Source organism: Hydra vulgaris, chromosome 09 (genome assembly GCF_038396675.1).
Source record: "Hydra vulgaris chromosome 09, alternate assembly HydraT2T_AEP".
NCBI lineage: Eukaryota > Metazoa > Cnidaria > Hydrozoa > Anthoathecata > Hydridae > Hydra > Hydra vulgaris.
In genome coordinates this window covers 36,130,290-36,151,049 of record NC_088928.1, presented here as the reverse complement: position 1 = coordinate 36,151,049, position 20,760 = coordinate 36,130,290, and the positions used below count along the sequence as shown (strand labels likewise).

The 20,760-nt window shown below is 25.3% G+C and overlaps 1 protein-coding gene across 12 annotated transcripts in view; it reads left to right on the top strand.

The window, feature by feature from the left end:
- LOC100214995 (rac guanine nucleotide exchange factor JJ) overlaps nt 1–20,760 on the top strand; it is a 65,298-nt gene that overhangs the window by 32,279 nt on the left and 12,259 nt on the right. For 10 of the 12 annotated variants that reach the window (XM_065805542.1, XM_065805541.1, XM_065805544.1 and 7 more), the window contains 3 exons: nt 8,126–8,191; nt 9,168–9,261; nt 17,289–17,533. In XM_065805542.1, coding sequence (XP_065661614.1) covers nt 8,126–8,191; nt 9,168–9,261; nt 17,289–17,533 — 405 coding nt within the window. Of the gene's footprint in view, nt 1–5,703; nt 6,363–8,125; nt 8,192–9,167; nt 9,262–17,288; nt 17,534–20,760 lie in introns of those variants that run through there. The other 2 variants (XM_065805552.1, XM_065805549.1) reach the window with 1 other exon arrangement.

Below are 20,760 nucleotides of genomic sequence, written 5' to 3'. Positions count from 1 at the left end.
GTATGTTTATAGCCTAATACTTTGTTGTTCTTACTTATACATTGTTAGACTTACTTACAATATAAATTATTATACTAACACTTCGCTAATTTACATTTCAGTAAATAAAATGTTAAGATCTTAAACAGTTCATCAACTGTTTGGGTAATCAAAGCCACTCTCTAAGGTACAATTGCTGACAACATGAAATGTCATGCGACATTTAATGTGTTTGTGGAAAATATAAGCAAGCTATGCTATATATAATTTCTAAAGTAATTGTACAAGCAAGTATTTATTATAACTTCAATTTAACTTCCGATTAAACCCACCAAAAAAAATGAAGCAGCTTCAACTGCTATGCAAGCCTTAAAATATTGGGGGAAATGCAACTTATCGACTGTGTCATCATTTACATCCTTGACAAAGAGAATTTATAACCTTTTTGAGGAAAGCAAAAAGCTAAAAAAACTCAAACTGCTGAAAACAAAGATAAAAAAAACAACTTTCAGCTCTATAAGTTCAAGCTACCCAAACTGTTTATAATATCTGCTTGCCAATGCAAAGACCTAACAAAATGCTACTTCGCCAAAGTTAATATGGTATCAGCTATAAAGCACACTTTCCTGGAAAACAAAGGAGTGGACGTAAAATGGCTATTAGATCAATAGGCAAAGAAGTTACGGCAAAACCGCAGAATATCCAAAGTAAACAGAGGTCAAACGTTAATGATGCAGTGCCACTAGATTTTACTTACTATTATCGGATTGATTAAATTAGAATTTAAACGGTCCCCAAGATGGGTAATTTGTTTTCTACATAGAAATGAGCTTCCACTTCGACATTTATTTGTGGAGTTGAATGGACCAACATCTAGTCCTAGATTCTATTCAGACTCTCTTGAAAAGTCCCCTGAAACGTGTAAAGTTTTAAAAGTTGTTTATTTCCAACCTATAAATCATAATATAGAAATGCCTGAGGTGGACAGAAAAAAGATCAGTGTGGTTCATAATTAAAAGAGTAGCCTGTACTTTAAGGTAGTAGATATTTGTGAAATACAATATTCAAATCACCATATCTGCTTGCTGTATTAAGAAGTACAAAAAGTTATTCAAACGAATGCATTCTTTGGTCATCAAGAAAATATTCTTCTGGCAATAATATCAGATGAGCAGCCTTATATCCGAGAGTTAGATGTAAGGCGTATACAAAAAGCAAGAGAAAAACAAGTATAAAAGCTGATCATAAAAATGTGCGACAGTACAAGCCTATTCCTAATTTTTTGCCAAAGAATTCGTAGAAGTTAGATAATTGGAGTAACTCACAGCAGACAGAGCCACCACTGACAATGCAGCTCACTGATAACCAACAGAAAAAGGAAAAAGAGCATCACATTCAAATTTTGGAAATGTTACCGTGCCACACGCAAGATGAAAAACTTTGTTTAAAAATGGTCTGCTACCTAGGGAAAATATGCCATTATTAAACACCAAAGTACATTATAACACTAGTTAGTACAATTGCACATATATGTGCAACTAATCTATGAAGATATAATCTATGTACATATTATGTAATAAATGCACCTGTTTAATTTAAAAACCTAATTAAAATAACCATTTTAATATACCATTAATAATGCATTCGAAAGGAAAGGTACTGCAAATCTATATTTAAAATAAAAAATTTCAAATATGAAAAATTCTGAAAACTTGTCAAATTTGGCCAAAAATTGCTGCAGAGGGTAATTCTTGTTCAATTTAGCTTATCTATTTTTTTCTGTCGCGTTTTTTTAATTTTCTCATAAATAATATAGATATAATTAAAGAATAATAGAATTTCTAAAAAAAGTTGTTTTCACTCCACCCTAATGTTAGTAAACTTATTGGTGGTGGAATAGGAGAGAGTGAAAAGATATTTCTAGAATAATTTTAATATCTTTTTTCTATAATGTATGTGCTGAACCAAACAAGTTTTAATAAATAAAGCAATATTTTGGGTACTGATTTCATCCCCTAAGATTGACACAGGTTATAAAAAGTATATACTTTTTTGTTTATAGAGGAACTGTTTCATTGCGATAAAGTAGGAGAGGTGTGGGGTAGATAGGAACAAGCAATTAGTTTACAAAATTTTAACAAAAATTGTTATTTAAAACTATTAAAATTGTAAACCACGTAATCTTTGTCAAAATATTCTAGAGGTTTCCACAATATAATATTACTCAAAAGTAACGGGGGGAAAGTGGTACATTAATTAGTTTTCTTCTCTCTACTTTAACCTCAAAAAAAAACTTTTTGTAGATACTTTTCAGAAATGTAGTTTTTAGCACCCCCAGGAAAACAAGCGATGTTTGGTAAATGGAGGGGAAAAAATCTCATTGTTTACATTAGATAAAAGTGGTTAATGACCTCTCCTAATTGAAATTCAAAGGCTGTTCCACTTCTCCCGCGTCCCACTTCTCCCCACTCCTCCATATTCAATATTTATGATATTGCATAACTTCTCTATGCCGCTATATATGTATATATATATATATGCCCTTCAGCATTTAATTTAACGTTTAATTAATTAAACTTTTTTTCTTAACTACAATTTTAATCAGATTCATAGAAAAAAATTGGTAGAAATTGGTTTATAAAGTGTATGGTTCCAAATATTCCGACGTTTTTTATGTTAACTCATTATTTTAAAGTTGAGCTGCAATGCAAAATTTCAATACGTTATATTGAAGTCGGCAATTTTTCAACACCTTTCCTTTGTTCATTCATGTAAATTTTACAACGTGAACAAAATGCAGGGGCGGCTATGAATTTTATATAGATACATTTTTCTGATGAAATTTTAACGTTAAATTTTGATCAAATGTTAAAAAACTAAGAAAAAAAAAATTTGTTTTGATCCCTTTTGTGGTAATAACGCCAAAAAATTTATTTTCTATGTATTAACTACGATCACTAAGAACTTTGGAAAAATATTTGTCCTAAGTATTTTTTTTTTTTTTTTTTTTTTCTTTCTCTGTTTTAATATAATATAAGATTTTACAACTTCGTAATATAAAATTTCAATAAATAAAATAAGTAAAGCAGATAGGGGCTCAAAGAAGATGAGGATGACAGTACGTTATCACAATCTTTTCATAGAGCCCCTATAATAAGATTTCAAAAAAATATCGTAATATGTTACAATATGCGTAATAAAATTTCAATAAAATATCGTAATAAAACGCGTAAGTATGAAGATAAAAAGAGTATACCTAAGTCAAATATTAAAATCTACCTCTGATCCGGACAACTGATTTGTATTCTTAAATTATTCATACCAATCACTATTTGTCAAAAAAATGTTTTTTAAATATAATTAAATGTAATATTATTTCAATTTAAATTTATTTAGATAAATTAATAAAATCAAGAATCAGTTAAAACATTTTTGCTGAGAAAAAAAATAACTTTTATTTTTTTAATTATTTTCTTAAAATAATAATGTATAAATAAAATGTTTTTTGAGATTAGGTAATATGTTTTAAAATATAATATAAAAGTTAATTTTTATATGTACGATCGATCTTCTTTTAAGATTATTTAACTATATTTAATACCAACAAACTAAAAAAAAAAAGAGTTATAAATTATATTATTTTATAAATTGTGACAGATAAATAAATATATGAAAATTATATGAATATATTTAATACCAAAAAAGTGAATAACTCAAATTTAATTCATAGCTATGTGAGATATTGATGACGTCATCAAAGGCGACATTTTTTTTTCTCAGAAAATATTCCGTTATGATCAGAAATAGAGTTCAAATAAAAGTTTAATGTATAAATAAAATATAAACAAAACAACGTTCTAAAACATTTTATCAAAAAATGAATTTTCTCAGCTTTACGTGGGCAAAATTTTTTTTATTTTTTAATCATGCAAGAATAGGTCAAGCCCTATTAAACAGGTAAAATATTCGGCAATTTATATTTTGGCTAAAGGGCTTTGTACGTCGCGAGTATCAGACTCGCGTTGCAGTTGGATAAACGAGTCAAAAAGCGCGAAAGATCAAATCGTGAATTTTGTCGCAACTCAACAAACAGGTTTTGCGTCATTTCATCAGATTATAAATTGAAAAAAAAAAAAATAATTTTAAAATAACAAGTTTATTCATATAAAGAAGCTCATTTAAAAACTGTTTTTTAAAGACCAATAGCTTTTAATTGACTGTGTCAGTTACTAAACTTTTATTTCAACAAATCTGTTACCCAGAGGAATGAATTAAAAAAAAAACTTAGTAAAGTTTTAACTATAATTATATCAAACTGATGTTATTTACTTCTTTAAATCATATATTAAACAGTTTTATTATGGTTTTTGTCATTTAAAAACGTGAACTAAAATTATTTACAACAAGCTAGTGCTTTGAATGTTTTTTTATGTCACCGTTTGGAAAGCAAAAAGATTACGATATATAATTTACTGCTGTTATCACAAACCCCTGCAATTATTTATAAAAATTCAAAGTCTCAAAATAAAAGTAAGTTAGCACGATTAAGCTGCTCATTTTTTATTTCTTACTTTGAATTGTTAAGAGTACTTAGAGAACAAATGTAATATAATGGAGCCATTATGCGGTAATGGTTAAATATAGAAGCTGTGTACCGTCATCTTTTTCTTTAACCCAACTATGGAAACCGCTACTTAGTAAAGATTATGAGATCAGAAAGATTTTCTTTTTTTTTTTTTTGCTAATTACAGACTCTCTAATATAGATAGCGTGATTTGATGGGGCTATATGGGGTTAACGAAAGCGTTCAAAAGAGGTGTCTTGAATATCGAAGACTTACTTTACAAGGCGTGTTTATACAGGCAGAATTTAATAAGGTAAAAATGGCATTAATGTAAGATTTTTTTCTTTATAAACTTAAATTTAAAAATTACTCTTGTAACTCTATCAAAAAAATATAAAGCCTTTAAAATAGCAAAAGAGGAAAAAACCACACAAAATTTAGTTTTAATTTAGTTAAAAATAATAAAAATTCAATGCTTAAATTTAATAAATTAAATGGCTTTAAATACGATAAATTGAAAAACCACCAAAGTTTGTTTTTCCTCAAGCGCGGATATAGGAGTGGGACAAATTGATAACCTAACCAGCGTCCTCGCTGTATAATATTTTTTATTTTTTTTTTATTATTAGAATTTTTTAGAAATATTTCTTTTTTTTTTATTGGTTTTAAGTTGAATAGATACAAGAATAAATAAAAATTTTGAATTATAATTTTTTAAATTTTTTTCAGACTTGTTTTTGCGAGCAAAACAACAAAAATAGATAAAATAATTAAAATTATTAGTTGTAGAAATAAAAAATTGTCGAAACTTCTTTTATCACAATAGATAGTAAAAAGTCTAAAACTGTTTACTCCTTGCAATAGGGAACCTTGTTTAGATGAAACTTTGCTAAACTAAAAATATGTAAGTGAAAATAGTTCTGAAGTTTTATTATTTAATAAAAATCATTCTGTAAAAGCACTGAGTACATTTTGTAAATTGTTAAAGTATTCCATTTTTATAAAACATTAATTCAATTTATAAAAAATTACATTAGTTATATAAAAATTACTTTATTATAAAATATCTTTAAAAAATGTAAATGATTTTGATATGACCTTTGCTTTAAAATATGTATTCAAGATTTAAGTAAATATTTATCCGAAACATTCGTACTTTATTTGCTTTTGAATAAATTTTGCGAAACATGAAATAAAGCAGTTTTATGTAGTCAAAAATTTTTACTTCGTAGTTGTTTTAAAAAAATGAACCATTAAAAATTTGTTGACGTATCGAACAAAAAAGTTTAAAAAGTTTAGAACAAACATATCATCAGAGTTTGGAAATTAGTTAAAGAATTGTTTAAAGATGAAGGAGCAGAAGCATTCATAAAAAACAGATTAATATATCAATATGGAAAACTCCGACTCTTTAAATAAGTCACGTTCATCAACAAAATCACTGTCCGAAGGAACTCAAAATAATTTAGAAACGCAAGTTCGACCTCATTTTCAATTCAGAACCAATTCTCTGAACTTACAAACTAAAACAAATTCTTTGCTTCGGGAAAGTTTAAAGTTTCCAGTAAGTAAAGAATTTCGTCCACGCGCTTTATGCAGATCGAACACTTCTAAAATTGCCCTAGCTAAACGGAATGCCTTTAGAGCACGTCTTCCTTTAAAGAGATGTCCAACAGCTACAAGTATAACTTTAAACGATTTTAAAAATAGCGAAAGTCTAATAAGAAGCAAAACTTTTACATATGCTCACGACTTAGGAACACAAACATCGAAAAGTTTAGCAAGACGAAACACTATTTTTAGTTCCCAAAAATTAAAGGTAAGAAATCTCTTTGTCAAAAACTTAAACGCTCTTGAAAAGTTCTGAAAATATAATAAATTTATATGCTGAAACAAAATAAAGTAAAATAAAGTACAATACAACGTAACAAGCCCATGAATAATAACTATTTTAAGCATATTTTTAAATTTAATTATCAATTAATTTATAAGATATATTATAAAGCCTATTACTTATTGAGTTAACTACTGGTTTATTAAAATTAGAACTTAATTATTATTTTAAATACAAATGATTATAAATATTGTCAAAGATGAGAACTAATTTTTTTTTCAAATTTAAATTTTAAAATAAATTTTTATTTATCAAAAGCTTCTTGTAATAATCTTTTACCAAAATAGTGTCAACAATCGAGAAAAACCGTATTCATTTTGATTTTTAATGTATTTGAATCAACGTTATAATTAAATAACCTCATTTTTCTGACACAAGTAACCGCTGCTGTGAACAAAATTGACTTCCGAGAATTACAAATTTGCAGTAACTATTTCTTTCTTTGCTGCTTTTTAGAGTTGATAGGTGACAAAGATCATCTATAACATGCTTACAAATGATAAGTTTATTTTTTACATTTACAACCTCAATATAACTGAAATAGGGTTGTTACTTAAGGAGACTTGTTAAGCTTGGAGCCTAAGTAAACTAATTTTAGTTAAGGAATGTGCAAAAATACGTCACTTTTTGCATCGTTAAACATTATTAACAATCATCATCAATAACATTATCCCACAAATATTAACAGACTAGTGAGCCTAGTAGTGTAATCAGTATAGTAACGATGTATATAAATGATTTATAAATAACGGACAAAAAAAGTTTGAAATTTAATTTTCCCGCAGCAAAATTATTTGATTTTTTTAAAAATAATTGAAAAACACAATGTTTGCGGTGTTGTATGTTGAATTAAATTAAAGTAAGTTTTTTTTATTCAGTGGCTCAACTGAAATTTTAACATTTACAACTTGAATAATAATAATATAATTGGTATCAATATTTCAACGAACTGGCGTGGCCACAATATTCATCGTATTCAGGAATGAATAATGTTCGTCTGATACTTCTTATGAAATGAAAATAACTGATGTTATTGTGCAAATTTTTAATAGCAAGTTTTATTTTTCAAAAAAAATATATATATATATAATATTTAGCTTATATAAGAGAAACTAGTTTACAAAATTTTTACTCAAAACAAAAATGAGTACGAAATGAAGTTTCTGCAGGTAGCTAAAAACGTTATTTTTTATTATTGTTATAGTTTTTTTTAAGAGTCTTGTAGAAATTGTCTCAATATATATATATATATATATATATATATATATATATATATATATATATATATATATATATATATATATATATATATATATATATATATATATATATATATATATATATATATATATATATATATATATATGTATATATATGTATATATATATATATATATATATATATGTATATATATATATATATATATATATATATATATATATATATATATATATATATATATATATATATATATATATATATATATATATATATATATATGCATATATATTACGGTGATCACGGTATTATTGTAATTTTTGAGATAGTTAACTCCACAACGGAGCAAACATTAAACTTGGGTATGTTAATGGTAACATCAAAATATAATATTTTGCAAGTAAAAACATAATTATTACTGTTAATTGTTTTGATTTTTTCTAATTTCCTTTTCTAATTTGTTTTTAAAGGTTGCTCTTGGAAGAAAACCTTCAAACATTAACACACAAAGAAAATTAATTCGCAGATGCAGCGAGGTAGGTTCGCTTCAAAAGGTTTTTTTTAATGCTTTATTCTAATACAGCCCCGTAGGAACAAAGACTATATTAGGGGGCAGTGCTGGATTAAGAGGCCCTGAAATAGTTTTAAGGATCCTTTTTTTTTTTTTAAGTCACTTTTTATTAAAAATATATATTCGAAAAATTATTGGGGGGGGGGGGGTAAAAGCCCCTGCTGACCCCCGGTTGCTACGGGCCTGCAATATTCTTTGCTTTTATTTATAAAAAATGTAATATCTTTATAAACTAAGACCCAAAGTCGATTTTTTTTTTGATGTTGGAGACTTATAAGATTTTTTTTTTAATGTTTAAACTTATAAGTTTATGCTTAAAACACTTTATTGATAAGATTTTATAATTAAAAATTTCTTATTCTCAACTAAACTTGTATTCAATTAACATTGGTTCAAAATTACAATCGTGTAATATTTAATACCCCTCTGATTAACTTTAAATAGTTTGTTTCGTCTTAAGTTGTTTCAATCCTAAAAAAATTGTTGACATCTAGGCCATCTTTGATTTAAACGGCTTGCAGGTATCAATTTTTCATCAAAAGCTTTTATCAGCAGTAGCGCGGATGTGGTGTGCAAAGTACTTTTTAATATCGACAGGCTTAACGCAGAAAGAATAAAATATTTAAAATATTTGAGTGAGTTATGTGTTTCTTTCGTCATTGAACAACGTTCAAATCAAAATTTTATTCAAATGATTTCAAATGATTATTCGTTAAAACTTTGCCTTTAAATGTAAAATGACATAATCAAAATAAACGATTGTAAAACCATTAAATCGAAAAGATAACAAAAAAACGTTAATGTTCAAATGTAGACGAAAAAATTTAAAACGTGATATAACTTTTGTTTAATTTATTTTTAAGAAATTTTATTAACATTAGATCTTTGAAAATCACGCAATGTACTTGATTGACATAATGACTGTAAATTATGTTTCTTAGCCTTTCTTGCTCGATCCAAACGTTTTACAAGAAAAGTGTTACCGTAAAAATAGCACCGCGCGGAATGGAAAAAGAAGACAATCAGCTACAGCATGTATGCTTCTTTTAAATTGTTTTTTATAATACCGAGCTTATATTTTATTTTTTATATTAATTTATACCATTTTTTTTTTTCAAATTTTATTATGCTTTACTTTTTCTAGAAAACACCTAACATAAAACATGAAAATAAAACAAACAAGTACATTTGCACAAAAAACTAATTTTAAACGTATTTTAGGAAAATAAATCATGTGGCGTCATCTATTCACTAAGCCGTTAATACTGTTTTTTTTTTTTTTTTTAAATACTTTTAATGCAATTTTAATTTATATTTTAGCAAGTATTCAATTTAATAGAAACTATTTTTACTTATATTTATTATTATATTAATTTATCATTAAATAATAACTATCAGTAAGCAACCCGTAATACGGGTTATTAGTAATTAAATCATTAATAACAACAAAAACACATTAATAACTTGATATATTATCTAAAAAATTAAATACAATTTTATCTATAAAAAATATTTTAAGGTTGACTCCCTATCAGCAATGCCATTGCTTATAGTTAACGACATTAACATCATAAGACTGCATTAACATCAGTAAGTTCTTTTTAAAATCTGTTACAACACAGCAAGTACCAGAAAAGGAAAGTCAAGTAAAGCCAGTCAATACCTAAAAAAAGAAATGAAAACAAAATAACAATTTTTAATTACAAAAGTATTATTTGCATTTTTTTGTAGAATTAGGATAATGATATAACAGAAAATACAAAAAATAAAAAAATAGCTATAACAGCCTAGGTCTATCAACACAAAACACAGTAACAATAGCACATAGCATAAGATATTTGTAAGCACACAATACTATGTGTCTCCAGAATAATTAAAAAAGAAAAGGTTATAAAAAGGCTTGAAATAAAATACTTGAACTAAAAAGATTTTATTTGTTGCAATATTTGAACAACCAAGGGACAATTACAGTTAAACAATCTGAACAATTATATCATAAAATAGCAACCAACTCATAAAATATTTCTTATAAATGGTCATTATCAATTGTGGTATTAAGAAATACGTAAGAGCTTAGTAATTACATAAGTTTTATTAATGCTCCTCGTACTACTTGTCATTCAAGTCTCATCTAAGATAGAGAGAGAGAGAGAGAGAGAGAGAGAGAGAGAGAGAGAGAGAGAGAGAGAGAGAGAGAGAGAGAGAGAGAGAAAGAAAGTGTTTTCAACGCAGCATGTTAAAAAAGTAAAAAAAATACGCAAAAAATATTAGTAACTAGTTTTATTATGTTACCAGTAAACAAAATTATTTTTACCTTGATTAAAAGTTAATTTACAGCATTTCTTAATTAAGTTCCAGCTTCTCTCAAACTTTTGAATAATGATAAATAGAATAAATTTCACATTATATTAAATTTACAAAGTTAAAACCATGTTTAAACAGTAAGCAAATGAATCAAGTGATGACAAAGGTAACTAAAAAAGAAAAAAGAAAATAAATATTTTTTAAATATATTAAAATATATATATTTTGATTTATATATATATATATATATATATATATGTATATATATATATATATATATATATATATATATTTAAATTTTGTTTAAATGAAAAACAACATTATTAACAGTACTTAAAGTTATATAAGTATATATATATATATATATATATATATATATATATATATATATATATATATATATATATATATATATATATATATATATTTAAATTTTGTTTAAATGAAAAACAACATTATTAACAGTACTTAAAGTTATATAAGTATATATATATATATATATATATATATATATATATATATATATATATATATATATATATATATATATATATATATATTTAAATTTTGTTTAAATGAAAAACAACATTATTAACAGTACTTAAAGTTATATAAATATATATATATATATATATATATATATATATATATATATATATATATATATATATATATATATATATATATATATAGCTCAATTTAACGGTCGGACATCGGAGATTGTCCGGCTAAAACCTCAGATTGTCCGGTCAATCTACAAAGTCATCGGACATTTTGACCGACAAGAATTAAATTCTACAAAATAAAGCTTAGATAGGAGTGGCGTGCGATCGAACGCTTTTGCTAACCACGCAAATGATTTTTTTTTGTTTACAACTTGTCCACGACTGTTTAGATGTTTTGATGATTTAAACATTTCAAAAATGCTCTGAAAAAAGAAACGTTAAGCTAAACTTAAACTAGGATAAAAATGGAAAAAACTAAAGTTAATTAGTAAAACAATTCCTTACGAAAAAGAAAATAAAGTATCTTTAAAATAAAACTAAGAAAAACTAGAAATTAATATTACTTATTGTTACGTTTTTAATTTCATTTGAAAAAAATTACTTTAAACTTTTAAAATTAAAGTTACGCAAAACGTTTTTACAAATTACTTCTATTGATTGTTTAATAAAGTAACAAATTTTATTTAAATTATTGAAAAATGAAATTAAATTATTGAAAAGTAAAAAATATAATAGTTTTAAGTTGTATAAACATTTTTTTCAAAATGCTGCAAAAAAAAAAAAAAAAAAAAAAAAGTTTAAAAAAATAACGTAGTCTTTTTAAAATCCTAATTTTTAATCATTTTTCCGCTATAATTAGTAGGTCAAGTTTAAAAAAAAAAACTCATAAACAATTCTTTGTAAAAATGGAAAAAAATAAATAAATAAAGCAATTAAATTATGGGAAGATTTAATTTAACTTATTCATAATTTAAAGTAACTTAAAAAAATAATCTTTTGAAATATTTTTAGAGAGACATTAAAAAATAGTTTCAAACGTTTAAATTTATCATAAAAATTACTACTAAAAAAAATTTAAACATTTAATTTTTGATTTTATTTAAAACCTTCGCGTAAAATAAAACTTTAAAAAAGATCAATTATCAAGAGCGCGGCCAGCATTTTTTTGGTCTTTGAGATTGCTAACTTCCAAACATAGAGCAAACTCCAAAAATTTGTATGTTTTTACTTATGTCAAATAAGGATTTATACTTATGTCAAATAAGGATTTTAAATTTCATAGTAAAATATTTTAGCGCTTAAAAATTATGACCATATAAAGTTTAAACCCCGTACTCAATTTGAGGGGGGTTGCAAATTTTATATTACCATAATTTTTGAACGCTGAGAGAATAATACTATGAAACTTAAAATTTATCGATGAATATAAGTCTAGTTGAAGATAGTACAAAAAATGTTTCATCAACTTGTTGCTCTCACGTTTGGAGCAGGGGGCGACAAAATTTTAGGACTTTTTTGTTCCCAAGCTGCAACCATCGCAATTTTTTGCAAAGTATCCTTATTTGACAAAAATATAAACATATAAATGTTTGGAGTTTGCTCCATGTCTGGAAGTTAGCTATCTCAAAGACCAAATATGTATATATATATATATATATATATATATATATATATATATATATATATATATATATATATATATATATATATATATATATATATATATATATATATATATATATATATATATATATATATATATATACATATATATATATATATATACATATATATATATATATATATATATATATATATATATATATATATATATATATATATATATAAATTAGTAAAAAACACTTATCTAACTTTTATTTTCTGGAAGATAAAAGTTAGATAAATGTTTTTTACTAATTTATTATTGCTCTGTTCTTTAAGAACATTGAGCACTCTATTTGTAAAATACACTAACATAATTTACATATATATATATATATATATATATATATATATATATATATATATATATATATATATATATATATATATATATATATATTTTGTTATTCACCTCCTCAAGGCCGATAAAGCCACTACAGATGAGGAGGCTACTTAATAGTGGTTATAACCCTCTCTCAACTCTATAACTCCGAAACACGAACCTTGACAAACAAGGCCGCTGCGCGGAGAAACAAGTTAAGCGCGGTACTACCAGAGACGTGGTGGGGATCGAACTCGGAACCTCCCGCTTATGAAGCGAGCGCTTTACCACTACACCACTACCGCATAATATGTATATATATATATATATATATATATATATATATATATATATATATATATATATATATATATATATATATATATATATATATATATATATATATATATATATATATATATATATATATATATATATATATATATATATATATATATATATAGATAGATGGATAGATAGATATATAAATAGATATATAAGTCGTTTATCAAAAATATAATTACATTAATTATTTTTAATTTAACAAAGAATCTAGACAACAGCGCACAAATTTATTTTTACCTTATTACACAATCTTGTATAAAAAATTGAAGCAATGTCAGTTAGTATATTTTACTCCAAAGTAATATATATATATATATATATATATATATATATATATATATATATATATATATATATATATATATATATATATATATATATATATATATATATATATATATATATATATATATATACATACCTTTAAAAAGAATCATAACACTTTGAACAATGAAATATGGAAAAGCATCATTTTTTTTTAATACTTCCAGCAGGAATTTATTTATTTTTTCTAAGAAAGTATATTAATACAGATGCATAGAAATATAAAATATACTGAAATATAGGCACATTTATGTATATAAATTTACATTTCAACAAATTGCAGTCGGTGTTCCATGTTAAATACATAAATCTAATATAAAAAAATCCAACATAAAATAAAACAAAATAGTAAACTTACTCAAATAAGTGCCAGTTCTACTGTCTAAAAATTTTTATCATTATTAACCCTTTTATTAAAAATAAATAAATAATTACAACTAAATTGAAGTGACTAAAAAACACTTTAGCTCTTTTCAATTACTCTAAAAAATAGCTTTCAGTTCTTGCCAATTGCACTAAAAAATAAAACAAAACTTGATTAGCTAAGTTGCCTAGTTCTTAAGAATCTGAAAACAGATAAGTAAAAAGTCAAGAACAAACAAACATTTACTTATTGAAACTACTATATTTGAACAATTTGAATTAAATAAAGAACAACTTCAAATCTCCATGAAGGCTAAGAAAAATATTTCACCTCAAACTTGCATGCAGACCTTGCTTGTAAAACAGCATGAATAAGTAAACACATTAAGAAAAAGGCTAGAAGCTACTTTAAAATGATATATGCAACATTGAAGTTTGAATGTTGACTGGATTAATTATTAGCAGATATTTTTTAAAAATTCATAAAAATTTACAATAATTTGTTCTTCTATATCACATAAATACATCATATGATAAATCTGAAATGAAAAAATGTAACAAATAAGTAAATACAAAGAAAAATATCACATATGAAAAACCAATGTACCTGATAGAGAAGTTGTTGTGATACCAGAGTAGCAGTTGTTAAATAAATGTTGGTACATCATGGTTTTAAAAAATCAAATTGAGATATAAACAAAATGTATATATATAGCAAAATGATTTTTCTTGAATGGCTTTTAGTGAATGATTAAAAGTAGTGAGTTCCAATAATAAAACTACCTATTAATCATTTTTAACTATCATTTAATGATTGATTTCAGTTATTATGATTGATTTCAGTTGCCTACCCCCTAGACACTGTTTCAGTTGCTAGCCCTATCATTTTAAAATTGATTTCGATAGAGGATTTCATGCTAAATAAAAATCGTATAAAAAGATTGACCCGAAAAATTGAGGAAAGCACTCTAATTTGATGTTAAAGTTTCAAAAATTTCACTAAAAACACTAATAATCGCCATTTTCTTTACACTCGAATATGATTAGATTTTTTTCTTAGTTAATTTAAAAGCAGCCTATTTAAAGCAAACCCATTAGTTTCTAATTGATTCTGAAACCCAAACCCTAACCCTGACTAACCAAGTACATTTAATTGCGCCAATCCCTATTTGTTAGTCGCTGTATGTACATCTAAAAAGCTGTCTCAAAGATTTTTTATTAATATATATATATATATATATATATATATATATATATATATATATATATATATTATATATATATATATATATATATATATATATATATATATATATATATATATATATATATATATATATATATATATATATATTATATAGTAATTAGAAATGACATCAAAACGTTTGCAAACATAAATATTTTTAAATCAAAACTAAAAGAAATAATTTTAATTAATCAAAACATGAAGGACTTCTTCTAGAGCTATATTTATTTGTTGGCCTTTAAAATATTGTATAGTATATTTTCATTTTATTTGCAAAGATTAAAAAACTTAGTTCACTAAAAAACTTATTTTTTATTTTCTTTTTATGAAAAACTAAAGGCCTTGCTATAGAAGTTTAAATTCTTTTCATTATATTTCCTAATTAAGAATTCTTAATCGCAATAATTAAAAACATTTATATATATTTTCATATATCATTTTTGTTTGTTTGTTTCTTTTTTATTTTTGCTTTGAGTTCAATTATATTTAAAAATAAGTTTTAGAATTTATTATCTCTATTTTTTTGTCTTTTTTTTTGTTTGTTTGTTTGTTTGTTTTTTGTTTTTGTTTTTGTTTTTAAAAAAAAAAATAATAAAAAAATTAAAAATAAAAAAAATTTTCTTTTTTTTCTTTTCATATTTGATAACTTTTTTAATGACAAGATTTGATAGCTATATTATTTTCGGATTATAGGGAGTTTGGCGATAAGACTATTTTGTCTTCTTCTTGCCCCCGCCATGTGTATATTTTACCAATACGAGAGTTGTAATTTAAAAAAAAAATAACTTTAAAAAAAGATTACTATCAAAAAAAAAATTTCAATAATGACGACAATAAAAACCAGGTTGCGTAACTAAAAAAAAAAAGATTTTCTAAACGATTGATTTCTAAATAAAAACCAATAAAAAGAAGTTTTTAAAAAGATTGCTTTATTTGGGTTTTATTAAGTATGATTTTTTAAACTTCAACATCAAATGAGAGTACTTTTCTCAAATTTTCAAACCTATGTTTTTATACGATTCTTAATCAGCATAAAACTCTCTATCGCATTCAATTATAAAATAATAGAGGTAGGAAACTGAAACAGTGCCCCATTCAATTTAAATCAAATACTTATTGAATAAAGAACAAAAAAACAAATAAAAGAACTGCAATCCTCATAGGTAATAGCATCACCGTCAATAAAATAATAATCAACATCATAAAATAAGCAAGGTATAAAATGATAGGATTCAATGTATATTTGAATTATATTAATTTAGGACTTCTTAAAACTTTTTTTTCTTAATAAATTTAAAAATAAACAATTTTATGATAAAGTTTTAATAACTCTTTTAATGCAAAAAAAGTTCATAAAAAATAATTAGGCCTTATTCGTACCCCTAATTTTTTGCTAAACAATAAGATATAAGCTCAATAAAAACAAAACTGCTAAAAAAAAAAAAAAAAAAATAAAGCTAAAAGAAAAGTTAAAACAAAAAAATATATATTTTAAAAAAATGTATATTTTATATCATTATTTTTATTTATATTTTTATATTACATATATACAATAATTCGTTATTATTAAAACATCTTTAATTTTTTTTTCCATTTTCATACAATTAAATATAGCTTATAAATAACTATTTATTCAAATCGTTTAATCAAAAAACTAACTGTTTATTCAAACCATTTTTATATACCATATAATTGCTTCAGACATATTTCTAACAAGTCGATGAAATGAAAACTTTAATTACATTTTTAAAATGTCTAATTCAAATCGTGGTTTGTATAACGTCTGATTCATTTATTCAAATAACTTTTTCGAAGGAGTTTTTAATTATATTTTATCTATGTGCGCCGTGTTTTACTTACAAATTGTCTACAACCATAAATTATCTACAAAATGTTCACTAAAACTATCAAAATCACGAGTGTATCTTAAGTAAAAAAGTAATGATTATTACAGTATCACAGGATCAGGAATTTGATATTTTGCTTTCAGCTTTTCCATCTGCAAGCAAACAAAAGTTGCACGAATTAGCTAAAGACGAGCTTCTTGCAAATTTGATTGTGCCTTCTCCGCCAACCTTTAGCTTTGATGAAAAGGATTTTGAAGAGCCGTTTGACGATGTTTTACAAGCGGAGAAGTATGAAAAAGAACGAAAAGAAGTTAAAAGACAACGTGTAATGGAGGAGATATTAGAAACCGAAAAAAATTACATATCATGTTTGCAAACATTAGATTCGGTAAAATTTTTAGTTCTTATTTTTAATAATTATGTTCTATTTTAATTACCTCCTCGGTGTAGTAAAGGCAATTTTAAAATATTATAGCGTCTGTATGATATTTTGTTGATTACGGCATATTTCCGTTAAATAATCAAGTCTGTGAATTATGAAAAGACGAAAAAAATTTAAATAATAAATTTTGCGGTCTCATAAAATATAAATATTTATAGCGAAAAAACCCAAAACCGAAGATTCTTTTTTTTTAAAAAAAAATTCTTCTTAAAATTACAATCGCTTGTCTAAATTTTAATAAGATTTTAAATAAATACGTTTTTTAGGTTAAATGAACATTATAGTTTAACAATACGATCCGTTCTAATCGTTTATTGGCAATTTTTCTTAAATATAAGCTCTTTCTTGGTCGGAACTCTAGTATTTTTTTGTGAAAATCAATAGAAATATTGCATTTTGACATCTATATACAGTTAATATACGTCAGAACCGATTAGAATTAGGATCAATAATAAATAAAAGGAACTTTTTCAAAATACTTTAACTAAATTCATGTTAACGCCGATGAGCGCCGAGAAAGACTCCAAAATGGTGTTTTTAGATTCACTATTACGGATGGTAAAAAGGTTTTGAAAATTATATAAAAAAAGAAAAGTTTCTTTAAATATTAAAAAACCCTAAAGCAAAAAAAATTATACCATTTAAAGCTCTTGTTTGGACATAATACGCTGATAAAACCGTGCTAAATATTCACCTAAAAATGTTTATCGCTACTTTTTACAGTTATTTTTTTTTTTTTTTTTTAGTTTTTCATTTAATAGTTGTTCTATTTATTAATTTTACAGTTTTAATATGCAAGAATGCATAATAATTCATCAATTAAAGATTATTTTCTGCCGTAAAATACTCTACAATAGTTTTTTTAGCTCGAAGGAGACTGAGACCTAAACAGAATCTAACCTAAAATGTAATTAGAATGCAAAAAAGAATAGAAACAGTTAAACTTATAAAGAAAAATTTTTTACCAAATTTTTAAAAAAATATAAAACAGAAAATTGATAAAAAGTAAACGACTTTAAAATTTTTTCAACAAATTTTATTAAAATGTGGTAAAAAATTTAAGAGTGTATTTTAAAAGTTCATTTCCGTTTTATTTTTTTTCTCCAACTAGTTATTAGTAATTATTATTTTTGACTATTTTTAATTATTATTTGTTTGTTCTTTTATATAAAAAAAAGTTACTGCAAGTAGTGCTGATTTGGTACAATCGTAAGCCTTTGTTGAAGATATGAATGTAAAGTTAGGAATAATTCTTGATTTATAAAAGATTAAAATAGTCTGCTAGATAACAGGTTGGTACTGTCTCCAGAATAAGCAACAAAAATGCAGCATGAAAATAACTAACTTTTAAAATTGTGTTAGAAATACATTTAAAGCATCTCAAATCATCAAGATCTGTTGAAATAAAAAATAATTTGCATATCTGTTTAAATAAAACACAATTTAATGATCTGTTGAAATAAAACACAATTTGCAGTTGGGGGCTGTTCAAATAATACGTGATGAATACTTTTTTTGTCGTTTTTCTAACACCCCCCTCCCCTATGTGACATTTTGTGGCATTTTGAAGAACCCCCAACCCCCACTCTGCGTGACGTGACAAAAAATTTTTTTTATAAGTTTATTTTCTAATTGTAATAGTTTATTTTTATAAAAAAATACAATTGATGAATATCTGTCTGAAACCTAAATTTTTTCCCAAATCGGACTTTGACCTTCAAGTTTGGAGTTCCATGTTCTTCAATAACTTTTGAAGGCCAGTTGAGGTCAGAGGTATCAACATCATCTTAATCATACCACTCAATTGTTTCTTTGTCCGAATTTAAAAAGACACACATGAGTTCAGATAGACGTTGAGCAACTAAGCGTTGAGGCCTAACTTTTTGAATTTCATTCGAACATCCAATATTTGAGCAAACTGTTTTGTGTTGTTTTATTGATTTGATAGTTGTAAAATATAAACTGCAATTGGTACAAATTCTTTTTGGTAAGGAATTTTGAATGCTTGGACATGAGTAGTCGTATGGCAATCCATTAGGATACTTTTTTGTTACTGTCGTGGGCAAAATTGTTTTGCAAAGTGATAAGTTTAAAAAGAGAGAGGCAAAGTTGTTCTTTGTATTATTGCATTCAAGACCATCTTCTCCTTGGAACAAAGAAATTGGTGGTGGAAGAAAACCACTTGGAATAAGATGAAACAGTGAGCTGCGACGATGACCACAGCATTTTTGATCATTACGTTTTACAATTTGAAGGAAGTATTGACTTTCTCTGACATGTTTAGCATCCCACTCTGCTCCAAAATATTTTAACTGTACACATTTTTCACTGTTTGGTTTTATGTACTCGGCTTTAGTTTCAAATCCATCAATGACTGTGCTAGACCAAATTTGTGCAAGAACTTCACCTGCTTGGGCAAAGTTTGCCTTCTCCATAACTTTGTCTATTGTTTCTCCTCTTGAATTAAGATGGCTTCCAAAATTATCAAATGGAAGTATAATTCCTACTAGGTCATGGCTTAGCGGAGCCATTCTTCTCTCAACCCTGTTAAAGGCACTTCTTCCAGAACCATTAGTGGCCACAAACATTGCATCAAGATCATGCTCTTTGAAATAAGTCTTGGCACAATGAATTGTTTTTTCATATCTTGGATTTTCATCTGACCCACCATCAGTTATCAGTCAACAGTTATAATCATGATTGGTTTGCTAACTCCATCTTCAGTAAATAAGCTGCTTTTAAATGCAGGAAGATGGTTTATTCTGTTCATTTCTTCTAAGTGACTAAGTGCTGTTAATGAATCATGTTTTGCACTTCTGATTGCTATGTATGTTGGGCCAGAGTATGTGACTGCTTGTTTTTCCATGCAATCCTTTTTAATTTCTATGGCTGCAATTACTGAAGGAATAAGTTTGTGTTGAGAGGCAATTACAAAACCATGATCAGCTAAAGTTACTCAATATGCATCATCATTGGTGCTTGTTTGCTTGCAGCTGTCAATCCAATTTGCACCCTAGCTTTATCATCCTGGGAGTGAAACGTCACTTCTTTAGGACCCAAGACTGCCGCAAGTTCTTCAAGGGCACTAATGGATGATTTGGCAAACTTTGTGTCTGCATGATATTTATGCTCAGAACTTTGTGCTCTTATTAACCGAACAGGTGCAGTTTTAA